We start from the raw sequence: 13902 nt of genomic DNA on the forward strand, positions 1-13902 counted from the left end.
CCTCGATGTGATTGACACGTTTTCTAGATTGGCTTCAGCGCGGCGCGCTCTGGCGTCTTGTTTTTTCTTTTTATCCCGTGGCGTGGCACGTCAGGGTTGAATGGCGAGGATGCCGTCGTGATGGTGGTGTCGACTAGAATATCTAGATGAATCGGTGTGATGGTGTGCGAACGGAGGACACGCGTGGCACCTGCGGATTTCCAAAAGACACTGTCATCCAAACGCAGCCACTATTGGACAGGGCAGGCCGCAATCGCATTGTATGTGTGGACGCCGCAGCGACGGCACGAAGGTCATTCCAGCTCGACGCGCCGACTCGCCCTTGCCGGCGCAGCGTCTTTGGTTCCTGTATCGACCATCGACCCGGCGAGCTCTCCTCGATAGGGTGATCCGTCCAACTCCTTGCGCTGCCATTGGTTGCTGTTATTGACGTTGTCGTCGTCAGCAGCTATCGCCTGGGCGCGGAGGCGCTTGGTCATTCTGCATCTGCGGATGAGAATGAATCCGACGACGAGCAGCGTCGCCACGGCGCACACTGCTGCCGCGATGCCGATGCCGGCTTTGGCGCCCGTGGAGAGACTGCCGGGGTCGGATGTTGGACTCGTTGTCGGTAGAGGTAGGCCGGGGTCTGTCGGTCCCCGTCCGGATTGGCTGGCTGTGCTGGAGGGTTGGGCTGTTGCGGCGTCGCTGGAAGTGCCTGTAGCGGATTCCGTGGTGAATAGGGTCAGGTCTTTCTGCTGGAATTCGATGCTGATCGGTTGGCCCCACATGATCAGAGGGCCGCTGACGGTGGTTATGTTCAGGTCTTGTTCGTCGCGTGCGGGTACCACTGTGCTGCCGTATTCGGCTGAGTAGATGCTCGTGCATCCTGCGAACAGGACGGTGGTCGTGTTGAATTGGTTTTTCTCGCTGAACAGGCTGGTGTAGGAGAATCCACTGTTTGGGTCGGGGTTGTCTCTGTTAGTTGAGACGTTGGGTCATTGTGAGGGTGGGAGGTGGGAGGTGGGAGATGATCGAACCTTTGACAGCATACTCCCAACGTGGTGTCTCCGTTGAATGATAATGTCGCCGTAGCATATCCGCCGGGACATGCGCCAGGACTGTAGACCTCAGTTGGAAAGGGCACTCTTCCAATATATCCAAACCCAGGTGGGAAGCATTTTGCGTCGACTGTCACCGACAGTGCATTCTGTAGAAGAAGACCCCCAGGTACACTGTTGTAGAATTCTTGTTCGTAGGTCCAAGATGAACTGCACTCTGGTGGAGGTGTGAAAATGGTCGTTAAGCCGGTCCTGGTTATCGTAGACATGATGGTTTCCAGTTCTCTCGTCTCTCAGTAAACATACGGTTTTGAATGAATCTGGATCAGCAATGAACGATGGTCATGACGTCTCAAGGCTACAGTAAGACGGGGATAATGCTGAATGAGGCGAACAGTTTGGTGAAAGGACATGGAGGAAACACAGGGGGAGCATATGTGATATCGAGCATGGAGGAATAGTGCGAGGGTCGTGCGATCTAGGGTGACCTGGACGTGTTTCAGGCTTGTGGGAAGGACAGCAGATGAAGAGTCGGTCTCTGTATTGCATTCTCCAATATGCTCAGAGAGCGTGAACAGACTCATTCTGCATATCAGCGGTAAAGAGCGGGCCAGCCTTGACCGTGGGTCTCAGATGCTTGCGTACCCCAAAAAGAACTAGCCGAGAATCTCAGCAGCGACCAGTGACTTGTGCAGTCTAAGTAAAGACGCAGACGTTTGAGAAGTAGGAATGATTGAACACGCCATTGGAAGGCTCTGCACGCTGTGATGGTCCAAGCAGGCCAGGGACGCCACAATAGATTTCTCAAACGACGTTAACGGGGAAGCGCTAAGCGCCCAGAAGAACAGCCAAACCATGGGGGTATCGCCGGGCAAGCATGCACTTGTTCGTCGGCTTGCTTAGAAGCGACATTTGTCCGAGCGCTTCTTGCTGCCTTGAGACTTACCTAGTAGGTATATATATTCGGGAATGTATGAAGCACGAGAATTTGAAGCCGGATTTTATATAGTAATATCACAAAAAAAGAAAGATGACGTCGTGGCTGCATGACACGCCTTGGCCACTATCCAAGTGAGATATTGAGTCAGCTCGAGAATCAACAACGTGAGTCCGAGGCGATGATATGGGTTGGACATGTATATCCGAGAGGGACATGAGGCGTTGGGATGAGTGCTGGGTGATTCTTTATAGCGTCAGTCGAATTGTACCTTGGACACGAAAGACGCGAAATGATGTTGAGAGTTGAGCACTCCCAACGCCAGTATTCGACTAGGACACCGAGCATCCAACATCCCCTCTGGTCGAAATGTAGTACAGTAAGCACATGCAACTGGGTGCCATAAGTCTGGCTGCGTAGGCCTTGATGACTACCAGTGTGGAGATACAAATCAAGCATAAATTGAAGATCCTGGGAATTATTAGTTAGACGTGGAGTGAGGAAGTTGAGGACGCGTGGATTGGATGAGGAAACTTGTTCAGTCTGCAACTCCAAGTCCCCACTGCGACCAACTGCCAGGCCACTTGAACTTGTACACTTTGTACACAACAACAGCACCGGTCATTGAGGACACCTATCTATCACTTGTCATCGTCACCAGAGACAAACAGGTCTTCACCCCTTCAAGTTGTATATCCTCCATCCACCATCGACCGTGGATCAGCCACAACCCCACAGTGGCTTGCGGACAATAAAAATCATTATGAAGACCTATCCATCCACACCTTGATCCTCATCGACTTACGAGCAACATGTCCTACAACCCCTATCAAGGTGGAGCCCCTGGCCAAACCTTTCCCCCAAACCAAGATCCAAGATACATCGACCCTCGAGCACAACAGACTCCCCCGACCTTCCAACCATCCCCGAGTCCTCAACCCACCTTCCAACAGTATGGCGGCCAGGTCAACCCGCAGCAGGTCTATGCAAATTCGCAGCAGCAGGCCTATGCTGGGCAGCCTCATCCTCAACAAGACCCCATGAATGGACTGACCGCACAAATGGCTGGAGCCGAAATTAGCTCCGCACATGCACCACGCAGAAAGAAGGATCGCCATGCACATCATGATATTGCCTCGACCCCGGGTCCAGTACCACCACAAGTGGATAGTTCACAGCAGGGTGTACCGCCTGGTGCCCAATTTTATGGTGCTGGGCAGCATGTCCCGCAACAGCAAGCAGGTCCGCCAGGCCAGACAGATTTCGTCAATTCTGCAGACAAATTACGCATGGGAGAAGAGGCGGTGGCTACCCAAGGTCGTGTCGACCCTGAACAGATACCGAGTGTGGCACGAGCAAGAGATGTGGCGACACAACACTATCAAACGAATATCTACCCGAGTATGGAACAACATCTCCCTCCACCCGGTGCCGTCCCTTTTGTCGCCCATGACCAGGGCAATTCTACACCAAAGTATGCGCGCCTCACGGTCAACAACATTCCTTCATCCCAGGAAGCACTAGCATCGACGGGTCTGCCTCTTGGTCTCGTCTTACAGCCATTCGCCGAACCGCAGGAAGGAGAACAACCAGTACCTGTCTTGGATTTTGGTGAAGCAGGCCCTCCGAGGTGCCGCAGATGTCGAACATACATCAACCCATTTATGACCTTCAGATCCGGTGGCAGTAAATTAGTATGCAATATGTGCAACTTTCCCAACGACGTGGCTCCCGAGTATTTTGCACCTACAGATGCTTCTGGAGTCCGCGTGGATCGACTACAGCGTCCCGAATTGATGCTGGGCACGGTCGAATACTTGGTGCCGAAAGAATACTGGGCAAAGGAGCCTGTACCCCTTCGATGGTTGTTCTTGGTGGATATCACTCAAGAGGCCATTAATCGAGGACTCCTTGCCTCGGTATGCCAAGGTATCTTGGATGCACTTTATGGACACGAAAGAGATGGAGAGGAAGGAGAAGACGATAATGAGGAGACTCCAACTTCGAAACTCCCAATCGGTACCAAGATAGGAATTGTGACATATGATAAAGAAGTCCAATTTTACAATCTCACAGCGGGCTTGGCGACTGCACAGATGATGGTCATGACAGACCTTGATGATCCATTCGTACCTCTGGCCGAAGGACTGTTCGTTGATCCTCATGAATCAAAAGATGTCATCACCTCCCTACTTCAATCCATCCCCACCATGTTTACCTTGGTTAAGAACCCTGAACCAGCCTTGTTGCCCACTCTCAATGCAGCAATGGCAGCCCTGGCAGCTACTGGAGGCAAAATCATCTGTTCCTTATCTACACTGCCGACCTGGGGTCCTGGAAGATTACATCTACGTGACGATGGGAAAGGTCGAGATACTGACCATGAAAAGAAATTGTTCACCACTGAGCACCCCCTTTGGAAGAAGACTGCCAGTGCCATGGTAACTGCTGGTATCGGCGTCGACTTCTTCTTAGCTGCCGCTGGAGGTGGATATATGGACATTGCAACCATTGGACACATGTCTCGCCTGACGGGTGGAGAAATGTTCTACTATCCCAACTTTGTCGCTCCTCGAGATTCTTTGAAGCTCCAAGACGAAATCAAGCACTCACTGCATCGAGAAACAGGCTATCAGGCACTGATGAAAGTGAGGTGTTCAAATGGACTTCAAGTTTCTTCGTACTACGGCTCATTCCTTCAACATACCTTTGGGGCCGATCTTGAGTTTGGTACGATTGACAGAGATAAAGCTATTGGAGTTACCTTTTCTTATGACGGCAAGCTGGATGCCAAATTGGATGCTCACTTCCAAGCAGCCTTGTTGTATACCTCAGCTACAGGTCAACGACGAGTACGCTGCATCAATGTTGTTGCAGGAGTCAATGAAGGTGCCACCGAAACCATGCGTACCGTTGATCAAGATGCAGTCGTCAACATAATTGCCAAAGAAGCTTCTTTCAAGATATCAGAAAAATCTCTGAAGGATCTTCGTGCTGCAATTACGGAAAGAACGATTGATGTTCTATCTGGATATCGCAAGAATTTCTCCGGCTCACATCCTCCAGGCCAGCTAGTACTCCCAGAACATCTCAAGGAGTTCGCTATGTATACGCTCGGTCTAATAAAGAGCCGTGCATTCAAAGGTTTGTCGACCCATCCCTCTCGATACATGCTGATGACTAACTTTTCTCCCCAGGCGGTGTGGAACCTACAGATCGCCGTGTACATTCTGCACGATTGTTACGATCCGCTGGTGTTACAGAGAGTGCTTTATATCTGTATCCAAGAATATACGCTCTACATAATCTACAGCCAGAGGACTGCTTTGCCAACCCCGAAACATTCCAGCTTGTTGTTCCGCCAACACTTCGCGCATCATTCGCTCGTGTTGAAGAAGGAGGCGTGTATCTCATTGATAATGGGCAAATCATGTTGATCTGGCTTCACGCCCAAACCTCACCAAATCTGATAGAAGATCTCTTCGGCGAAGGGAAACAATCTCTCCAGGAACTCGACCCAATGCTCAATAGCCTCCCAATACTTGAAACTCATCTCAACGCACAAGCACGGAATCTCATCGCCTACCTCTCGACCATCCGCGGCTCCAAATCAGCAACATTCACCTTGGCAAGACAAGGCCTGGACGGCAGTGAATTCGAATACGCACGCATGTTGATCGAAGACCGTAACAACGAAGCCCAAAGCTACGTCGACTGGTTGGTCCATGTACACCGCGCGATTCAGATGGAACTAAGCGGCCAGCGCAAGAAAGAAGACACGGGAGACCACGAGGGTATTTTGAACTCGTTGACGGGCTTGAAAGCGCCTTATTGGACATAGGTAGATATGAAATGACAAGAACTGAAGATGTTCTGATGTGGTGATGCCCTCATGTCTTAGTGTTCCAATGCCTACCTACGATAGTCTATTGGTATGAATGATGATGATGATGATTCAACAAATGCCTCCCTCGAACCAGTTGCAACTCTTTAAAACACCACCCCATCAATCTACACAGTCAATTTGAAAAAGGAAACCAATCACGATCACGGATGTACTGAGATTGAAAGGTACCTACCTAGGTAGGTACCTAGTAGTATCGAATTCCACCGCCAAGCCCTCCCACTCCCATTGCCACTCCCATTTCCATTCCGCTCCTCAATCGATCAAAGTCTGTCGTCGCTATAGAGTTATCTCCCCCCCTTCCTCCTCTGTGGGGTGTCTGGCTGGTAGCGTCTCGGGCCATCATGGGCCATCGATCTCTTGGGAAGTCAGAATAAGAATAAGAGTACGGAATCCTTGATCCTTGGTATCAACTTAAGTATTATGGAACATAGAGTTTTTCCCCGTTCTTCCCTGGGTTGGTTTCTCGGCAGTTGGACGGATAGTACGAGTACCTAGTTGCAGGATGACATGATTGCTTGTTTGTTCAAAAGTGGATGGACTGTGTAGACTAAGTGGGTGACTGTGGTGTTCGCAGCGCACCACGCGCGACGGAATATCCGCCCTTTGCGTTCCGTCGGAATGTGGGACGACTCCCTGGCCACCCGGCCCCCCACCAACTGCTTGTTTTTCTCTTTTCTCTTTTCTCTTTCCTCTTTGCTTATCTCAGGTACAGTAATTAGAACACTGCCAGCGTGTTGGGCGTTGAATCGTGTAGTGTACGGATAGGGAATCGTTTTGTTCGGATGGTGCGGATGTTACCAAGTACCAACCAAGCAGGAAGGAGGGATGTTGCTTGGGTGTGTATGGTATGGCTTGAGATGGATCATTTGGGAGGTTGGATTAAGAGTTTTTGCTTTGTTTTAAGAAAGTTTCTTGTTTTCTTCGTAGTAGCTAGCTAGGTTACTACTGTAAGAGATGTCGGAAGATGGAGTCGTGGATCATTCCCACTGCCCGTTGCATCCGTTCGGTCCACCTCACCCACTTGCCGCCATGTTCCGTTCTCAGGATATTATGCTTCAATAGTAGCTGGCGAACACGCGGGTGAGAGATGATGCTGATGCTCATGGTCATGAGACAGTATATACGTTTGACTGTATATATACATATGCATATATCATTATATGCGTGTGCATGATTGGCAAGGTGTTGATTTGTCGTGAGTTAAATGACTTATATAGAAGAGTAGGCAAATCGACGAATTCTGTTGAAAGGGAGTGAGAGGGTTTGATAGTAATGCTTCAACCCAAAGTCGAAAACCTCTTACACCATACCTTAAATCCCCCCAAGAAAAGCGCCGCTCACTGTCTAAAGTATGTAGGAGATCTGGTTTTTGAAAGCCTCGTGGAGCCGTTTGGCGACACGGGGAAGTTGTTTGTGGATTCTTCTTCTCGTCTTCTCTCCTAATGTCGCGTGGTTGATTGCTGATGAGCTGCCTGGTACAAAGAGGGAGTAGATAGAGTCACCTCTGTAGAAAACAGAGTGTTGTCCATCCAGATTTCCCCTTCGCCCTTGAAATAAAAGTGGAAAAAATAGAAGAGCCCCAAAAGTTGGGCTGAGAAAAGCGCCATGGAGACCTAATGACGATGGTCGCAAAAGAGACAACTTTTTGTTTATTGGTAATGCTCAGGCATGCTGGTGGGAACTTGGAATCGTTTATGTCCACTGATGAACCAGTCGATAACAGCGCCCAACATGACAGCTCCAAGAATTGGGGCCGCGTAGTTCATGTTCTGAGCAGTGACTGGGATGGTCGTTGGGAAAGGAAGGAAGATGACAATGAAGATGCCGAACGACAATCCTATAATATTAACGGGAATGCTCCAGATGCCGAGCCGGAAGGGACCGTAAGGTGGATGTTGGCCTGTAAGCTTTCGGTGGAGGACAAATGCCAATGGGAATACGTAGGAAAGATATAGACCCATGGTGGCAAGCGCTAGAATTGCGAAAAATGCGGTGGTGTTACCGATATTGATAAGGCCGAGTAATGCTGAGATGGTGGTTACAAGGCCCAGGGCGTTGAGTGGAATATGGAGTGTCGGGTGAACCTGGAAGCAGAGATGTTAGCCTTTGGGGGTCAAGGATAGGATATTGGGAAATCAACATGACTGGCGATGTACAATTGCGAGACCGGTGATTACAAGGAATGGCTTACTCTGGAGAAGAATTCCGAAAATGGTAGGCCGTTGTCCTTAGCGAATGCCCACGTGAGACGTGACACAGAGGCATAGACACCAAAGAGGGCGATCATAGTTGACAAGAGAATCATGCACTCAATGATAGTTGCGCCTGTCTTAGAGCCTGTAGCTTGGTAAAGAATTTGAATGGTAGGGAATCCAGTGGGGGTGCTCAAGGCTGCTTCGACATCGCCGATGCAGAAGAGAAGGGTAATCAAGAATCCGAGCGACAAGACTGTGTTGATGACCACGGCCAACATCATAGCTCGAGGTACCTTGACAGGAGCATCGGAAATTTCGTCACTGAGATGTAGAACACCATCGAAGCCTGCAGAGTAGCACGCATTAACAAATTTGCTCCTTCCTTGTGTAATCGATCGCTTCAGGAGGGAAGCACTCACCAGTAAGAACCGAAGTGATAGAGATAAGTCCGAGACACCATTGAACACCCTCACTTTCCCAGCCGCTTGCACCGAACCATGATTCAGTGAAGACAAATTCAGCTGTACTCCTCTGCGCCATACATGCCAACACGGTGACCACAACAATAAAGAATATGATATGAAGAACACCGCCAGTGATTTCCACGGCCTTGAGGAGTTTCCGGCCAAAAACATTGCACAATACCGGAGTGGCCAGGAAAGCCCACATCAGTAGTGTGGCATGCCATCTTTCCGGTACATATGTATCCGAGTTCAGGATAATTAAACCTTGAACAGCTTGGGCAGAGACGAAGGGCACAGCGGCGCAAAGGCCGATCCAGGAGAAGATCTGGTTGGCATTAGTCAAAATCATCCACATGTCTGCAGTGTTTCCTGCGATCTGTAGAACTTACGGTTAACCATCCTATGAATTGTTAGCAGCTTCAATATTCTGGGGCATATTGATTAACCTACCCTGTACTAAGCTCCAAAAAGCTGGTGACATGGCTGGAGGTGCATATAGGCCGGTCCATCGATACTGTGCGCCGACAACAGGTGTTCTGCCGGCCCTGTTAGCTCGTGAAATTCCGAAGACGAACTCCCGTCCTTACATGGAAGCCAGTTCACCAAGCGAGGCAGCAATGGCAAGCGTTCCAGCACCAGCTAAGATCGTTCCCCAGATGATGGTGGTAGGTCCACCGTTATAAAAAGCACCACCAATTGTCAAACTGATACCCGTCCATGAGGACAAAACTGTCATAGCGAATGCGACAGCAGGCTTCAACGATAGGTATCTCTGGTCGCAGTAGTCAGTGGGTGCGCCACCAAAAGATAAACACGGGTTCTGAAGGAATCGGCCTTACATCGAGCTTCTGTGATGCTCTCGCACTGCCGGAGTGTACACCTGTGCCAGGGCTCGTGTCATCGTTGACACGGGCCTGTTCGAGAGAAAATTCCTTGGTCTCCGACATTGTGATGGTACTCGTAGACAACTGCAAAAATCAAGGTGGGATAGAAAGAAAACAAAGGTCAAGCAAGTCAGGTCGGAGAAAAGATGAATGAAGAATCAGGAAATGCTCGAGAAAATAGCCACGAGGGGGAAGCATCCTGGCCTGCCACGCACCCTTATGCAGATGGCTTTGGTCGCTTGGGATCCAATTGATTTCGACTCGTTGAAAGAAGACCCTGACTAGCAAGGTGGGGGTGGATGGCCGTCTCTGATTTTTGTGGTCAGACCGACCATGGGTAAAGGACATGGTCACAGTGGTGAGGTACTAGCAGGCCAACCTGGGTGCACTGCAGACCACCAAGACTAGTACTAGTACCTACTTCGTACGAGTAAAGACGCGACTTTGACAGCTAGGCCGGGGTTGCGGAATTCCATTGCAAAGGCGACCGAGATGACGAGCCCGTAGCCTCGTTCGTTCTCGATCTAACTGTCACAAAAGAAGTTGATTTGATTCAAAATGGATAGTCGATGCTCTGGTGAACAATGCGATCAAGGGTTTGCCAGATCGGAAAAGTGCCACCAGATTTCTGCGGAGTGGCTGACCATGCCTCGACTTGACATGAATTTCAGGGGGCCACCCATTATGCGCGAAACAACCTGGGCTTGACAGGCTGATGCACAGGCATCTGAGGTCTTGGTCGCTTGGACGGATTGTTAGGCTGGAAGGTTACATGGAGCTTGCTTAGTGTTAAGCTGCCCACCCGGGGCGAGTGTTTCCGTAGTCACTAATCCGCGGCCCGTTCCTTAGTATCTCTTAGGTGCAGCGGGCCTGATCTGCGCCGGGACTGTGTTACCATTCGTTTCCGTACCGCACTTCTGAACTCAGTGAACTGTGGTCCCTCGTCCCCAGTCTCAATGCCTGACCTGATACTTGGCGGGCGCTAGGTAGCCCGAAGATACCTGCTATCGAGTCCCCCGAAGCCTGGAAAGCTTTGTCCCGTGCTGTTTCAGTCAATCAAGGAACGCGGCACTCGGGGAGTCGGGGCGCAGGTGTAGACGGTCTCAATTCAGTACACTCATGTTTCCAGATACGTGGTACGGTGAGTCAAAACAACATAATAATCACATATTGGATTGTGTCCCTCTCGTGAAGACATGGAGATAGGATTGGCTTCTGCTTGCCCAGTGTCCGTATACTTTGCATGGAAGGCCAAACTTTGAAAGCACAGATGTCAGCCGTTCGCTTTTGAGGTGGGTGGATCGGAATAGAGCTGGAAACCACGGGGCCCAAGCTCAAGTATTATTACGAAGCACTTCCGGGGGACTCTTGGACATGCTTGGTGCCAGAGCTGGGTAGCCAATACCGGCACGGCACTTTCATCTACCGTTACAAAGACATTTCTGACGAGTACGGTACGAGGTATCGCTCTGAAGCAGTGCAATCTCGACACCCCCCCCTGCCAGCCACCGAATGGCGAATCGACAAGGCAGGCGTCTTAATCAAGTGCCACTTGCGTGCGCCTGACTTCCCGAATCACACGCCCCAAACTCCGTGCTCATCACTGAAGAATCTGGATGAATTGAGGATGGTTTCTCTCTTTTGCAAAGGCTGCAGGCCTGCAACCGCTTACCAGGAATTCTCCCCATAGTTGGTGGCTGTCGTGCCACTGCTTCATCCGAATCCAAACGACCCAGGGAATTGTTCCCTTGTCTATCCGTGTGGATTATAACACCAGTCTTACCCTTCTGAGCTGCCGTTTCTGCAGGGGAGCCCGTGGGATGCTTCTGCATGCAAGTTGCTTTGCAGTCGGAGTACCTCAGACGCTTAAAGACCATCTCATCTCGCTCATCTCAATCTTTGTGAAACGTCGTTGCGATCGTCTCGATACCACAACATCATGTCTTCTATGTCTGAGCGGATTACTTACCCACCTCTGGTTGCTCATGGGCCTGATAACAATGGGGCTATTGTCGTGGTCATTACCTATTCCTTCATGTTCACTACAATCCTGTTCTCCATCCTTCGATCTTATTCTTCGTACATGCAAAAGAGAGAACTGAGTTGGGACGATATCACCTTTTCACTCGCAGTGGTACGCAATCCAAATTTCTTCCGCCAGATATGCTCATAGAATACTGACTCTGTCACTGCAGCTACTGATCATACCGGAGAGCGTCCTAACGGAACGTGCTGTTGGCCAAGGGCTTGGACAGCATATAGATGTCATCTCCTCCTCCAACTTGGTTAGCTATTACAAGGTACAGGTTGATTGTTCAATATCCTCCTACATTCGAGGCTGATGAAGATCCAAGTATATCTATGCCTCCCAACTATTCGGAATCATCATTCAGGCACTGGCCAAGATATCTGTAGTTTTCATGATTGAGCGCATCGTGTCTGAATCGGCAACAAAGCGCTCTGGTCTTGTCTTGAAAATTGTCATTGGCATCTGGACTCTCTTCTCTTTCTTCACCATTGCATTTCAATGCGGTGTTCCTCGCTCATGGGAATTTACTAAGGAGAAATGCACGGCGGAAGGGAAACTCTACTACGTTATCGCTGTCGGTACCCTTCTTACTGATGCAACTCTCGCCTGCTACTTTATTCCCGTCATCTGGAAGTTGCAAATGGCTCGCTCGCTACGAGTTTTGGTCGCTTCATTATTTGGAGTGCGGCTGGTGTAAGTCCTTTTCCTATATTAATTCTTCTGGGTACTTTATTGACACAATCACCCAGCGTTTGTGCGGTCACCATTCCCTATATTGCGCTCCTACCTGCATATCTGTCTTCGGATGATAAGACGTGGTACAACGCATATGTACAAATATTCCACCAGGTTGTTATCAACATGTCAGTTACGACTGCTGGTATTCTTAGTGTGCGCCGCTTCCTCTCAGACCTGCAGACTGGCAAACTTGGCATGATCCTGAACGATCGCGAGATCGAAATGACTGCAGCTCAGCGCAGTGCAACACGAAGCCGAAACGAGTCAGGCAACAAGTCTTCTACAACGTCGGGGTTTTTTGGACGAAGCAAGAAAAGCAAGACGGATGACAGTAAATCACAGACCCGATCGAACGGCAGTGTCCTAGCCAGCTCCAACAACATGCGTTTACGCCCAGATGATGTCGCACGATACACCACACATGTTGTTGGAGGGAGCAGCACTGGGGTCGGCAGTGATAGAGATGGTAGGAGTCGTAATGTCCTTTCTGGCGATACGACAAAAAGTGATGACGAAATTAGCGACGACAAATCCACGAGCAGTCTGAGGAAAAACGGGGTGTACCAGAGGCGTGATTTTGAGATGCATGTCGAATATGACTATCCTGATGGCGAGAGCAGCAGGTGAGACGAAAGACGAATGCATACCAAATTTAGCAAGCTGCTGGATACTTTCTCTCGTAACGGTTTTACGCATCCCTCTATCTGTATACATACACACATACACAAAAGTTCAAGCCAGCCATTTAGTCGTACTTAATCTCTATTTAGAATTGATACCCTTTCAACATTAAACAACTGGCCTAAAGATCATACGCAGGTCTTGCACACATGAAGGATTCAGGCTATGTTGCCCCCAGCAATCTTACTAAAACTATTCTGTCGATGGATTTCTAACATCTTGTGAGGCGGTTGCTTGGTTTCAAGGGGTCTGCACTGCGGTGTTGTATCCCGCTCTTCGTTTCGATGGCAAGCACCGTCCGAGTTTTACTTGTAAGGTTCCCTTCTTTTGTTCGAATGTCTTGCGACATCTCCCTTGTTCGCGACGATCCTCCAACGCAACGATGATAAGCGGCCGTATCAAAACCCGCACACTCTTTGAGCGAGGGAGGGTCGCGTGGTATTTTGATTCGATCGCCCCTGGGCAAAATCTTCAGTTTCCTTCATCCTCCAAAGCACGATGCAAAGGCGAATGTAGACTAAACATGCAACCTCTTCCCAGAGCGACCGTACCCATGTCGCTTCGTATTTCTACTTGCAGGGATCATCAGACTTGGGTGAGCTTCGGTAATCTATCGGGTGGCCTCGGCCATCCTCTCCCATGTCCTAACTTTCCACTAACTTCAAAGTCTACTTCTTAGTCTTGCATGCACGGATCCGACTAGAGTTTTTAGCTACTTTGAAGACATGGATGCGCTGGCGCTGGCTTGATTTGGCAATGATCAACATTCTTATCTGATCGAGGCCTGGCAAAGCAAGTGCTACGCGATGTCAATTTCAGGCAAGCAATTGTTCTCCGAACTTGGCCTGAATCTTCTCTCACATCATCTGCGACTTTGCACCCCTCGAAGACGCTTAGCGCATGTGGCAGGTTTAATGCCTGTTCCCTGTCCGGCTTCAGCCTTCCTTGCAAGCCTTGCTTTAGTGCTTAAGCATCCACCCCTAACTAGTATTACATGTTCCATGATATACTCGTGGATGCTTCAAGC

General features: G+C 49.7%; 4 protein-coding genes across 4 annotated transcripts; 2 read left to right on the forward strand and 2 right to left on the reverse strand.

Annotated features, from left to right (window-relative positions):
• Positions 1–293: 293 nt before the first annotated feature.
• Positions 294–1309, reverse strand: LTR84_008113 (uncharacterized protein; the record flags this gene model as incomplete). Its single annotated transcript, XM_064851663.1, has 2 exons — positions 294–957; positions 1020–1309. The coding sequence occupies 2 exons, from the start codon at positions 1307–1309 to the stop codon at positions 294–296; spliced, it is 954 nt and encodes a 317-aa protein (XP_064710666.1).
• A 1480-nt stretch (positions 1310–2789) lies between these two features.
• On the forward strand, positions 2790–5818 carry LTR84_008114 (uncharacterized protein; the record flags this gene model as incomplete). The annotated part of the gene is made up of 2 exons (XM_064851664.1): positions 2790–5121; positions 5175–5818. 2 exons carry the CDS (start codon positions 2790–2792, stop codon positions 5816–5818), a joined length of 2976 nt encoding a protein of 991 aa, XP_064710667.1.
• A 1715-nt stretch (positions 5819–7533) lies between these two features.
• On the reverse strand, positions 7534–9490 carry LTR84_008115 (uncharacterized protein; the record flags this gene model as incomplete). The annotated part of the gene is made up of 7 exons (XM_064851665.1): positions 7534–7968; positions 8076–8425; positions 8499–8868; positions 8933–8943; positions 8994–9079; positions 9131–9315; positions 9383–9490. The coding sequence occupies 7 exons, from the start codon at positions 9488–9490 to the stop codon at positions 7534–7536; spliced, it is 1545 nt and encodes a 514-aa protein (XP_064710668.1).
• Positions 9491–11954: 2464 nt separating this feature from the next.
• On the forward strand, positions 11955–12821 carry LTR84_008116 (uncharacterized protein; the record flags this gene model as incomplete). Its single annotated transcript, XM_064851666.1, has 2 exons — positions 11955–11959; positions 12206–12821. The coding sequence occupies 2 exons, from the start codon at positions 11955–11957 to the stop codon at positions 12819–12821; spliced, it is 621 nt and encodes a 206-aa protein (XP_064710669.1).
• Between the last annotated feature and the right edge of the window lie 1081 nt (positions 12822–13902).

The sequence above is a fragment of the Exophiala bonariae genome (genome assembly GCF_035927105.1).
Source record: "Exophiala bonariae strain CCFEE 5792 chromosome Unknown scaffold_3, whole genome shotgun sequence".
In the NCBI taxonomy this organism is placed as follows: Eukaryota; Fungi; Ascomycota; class Eurotiomycetes; order Chaetothyriales; family Herpotrichiellaceae; genus Exophiala; species Exophiala bonariae.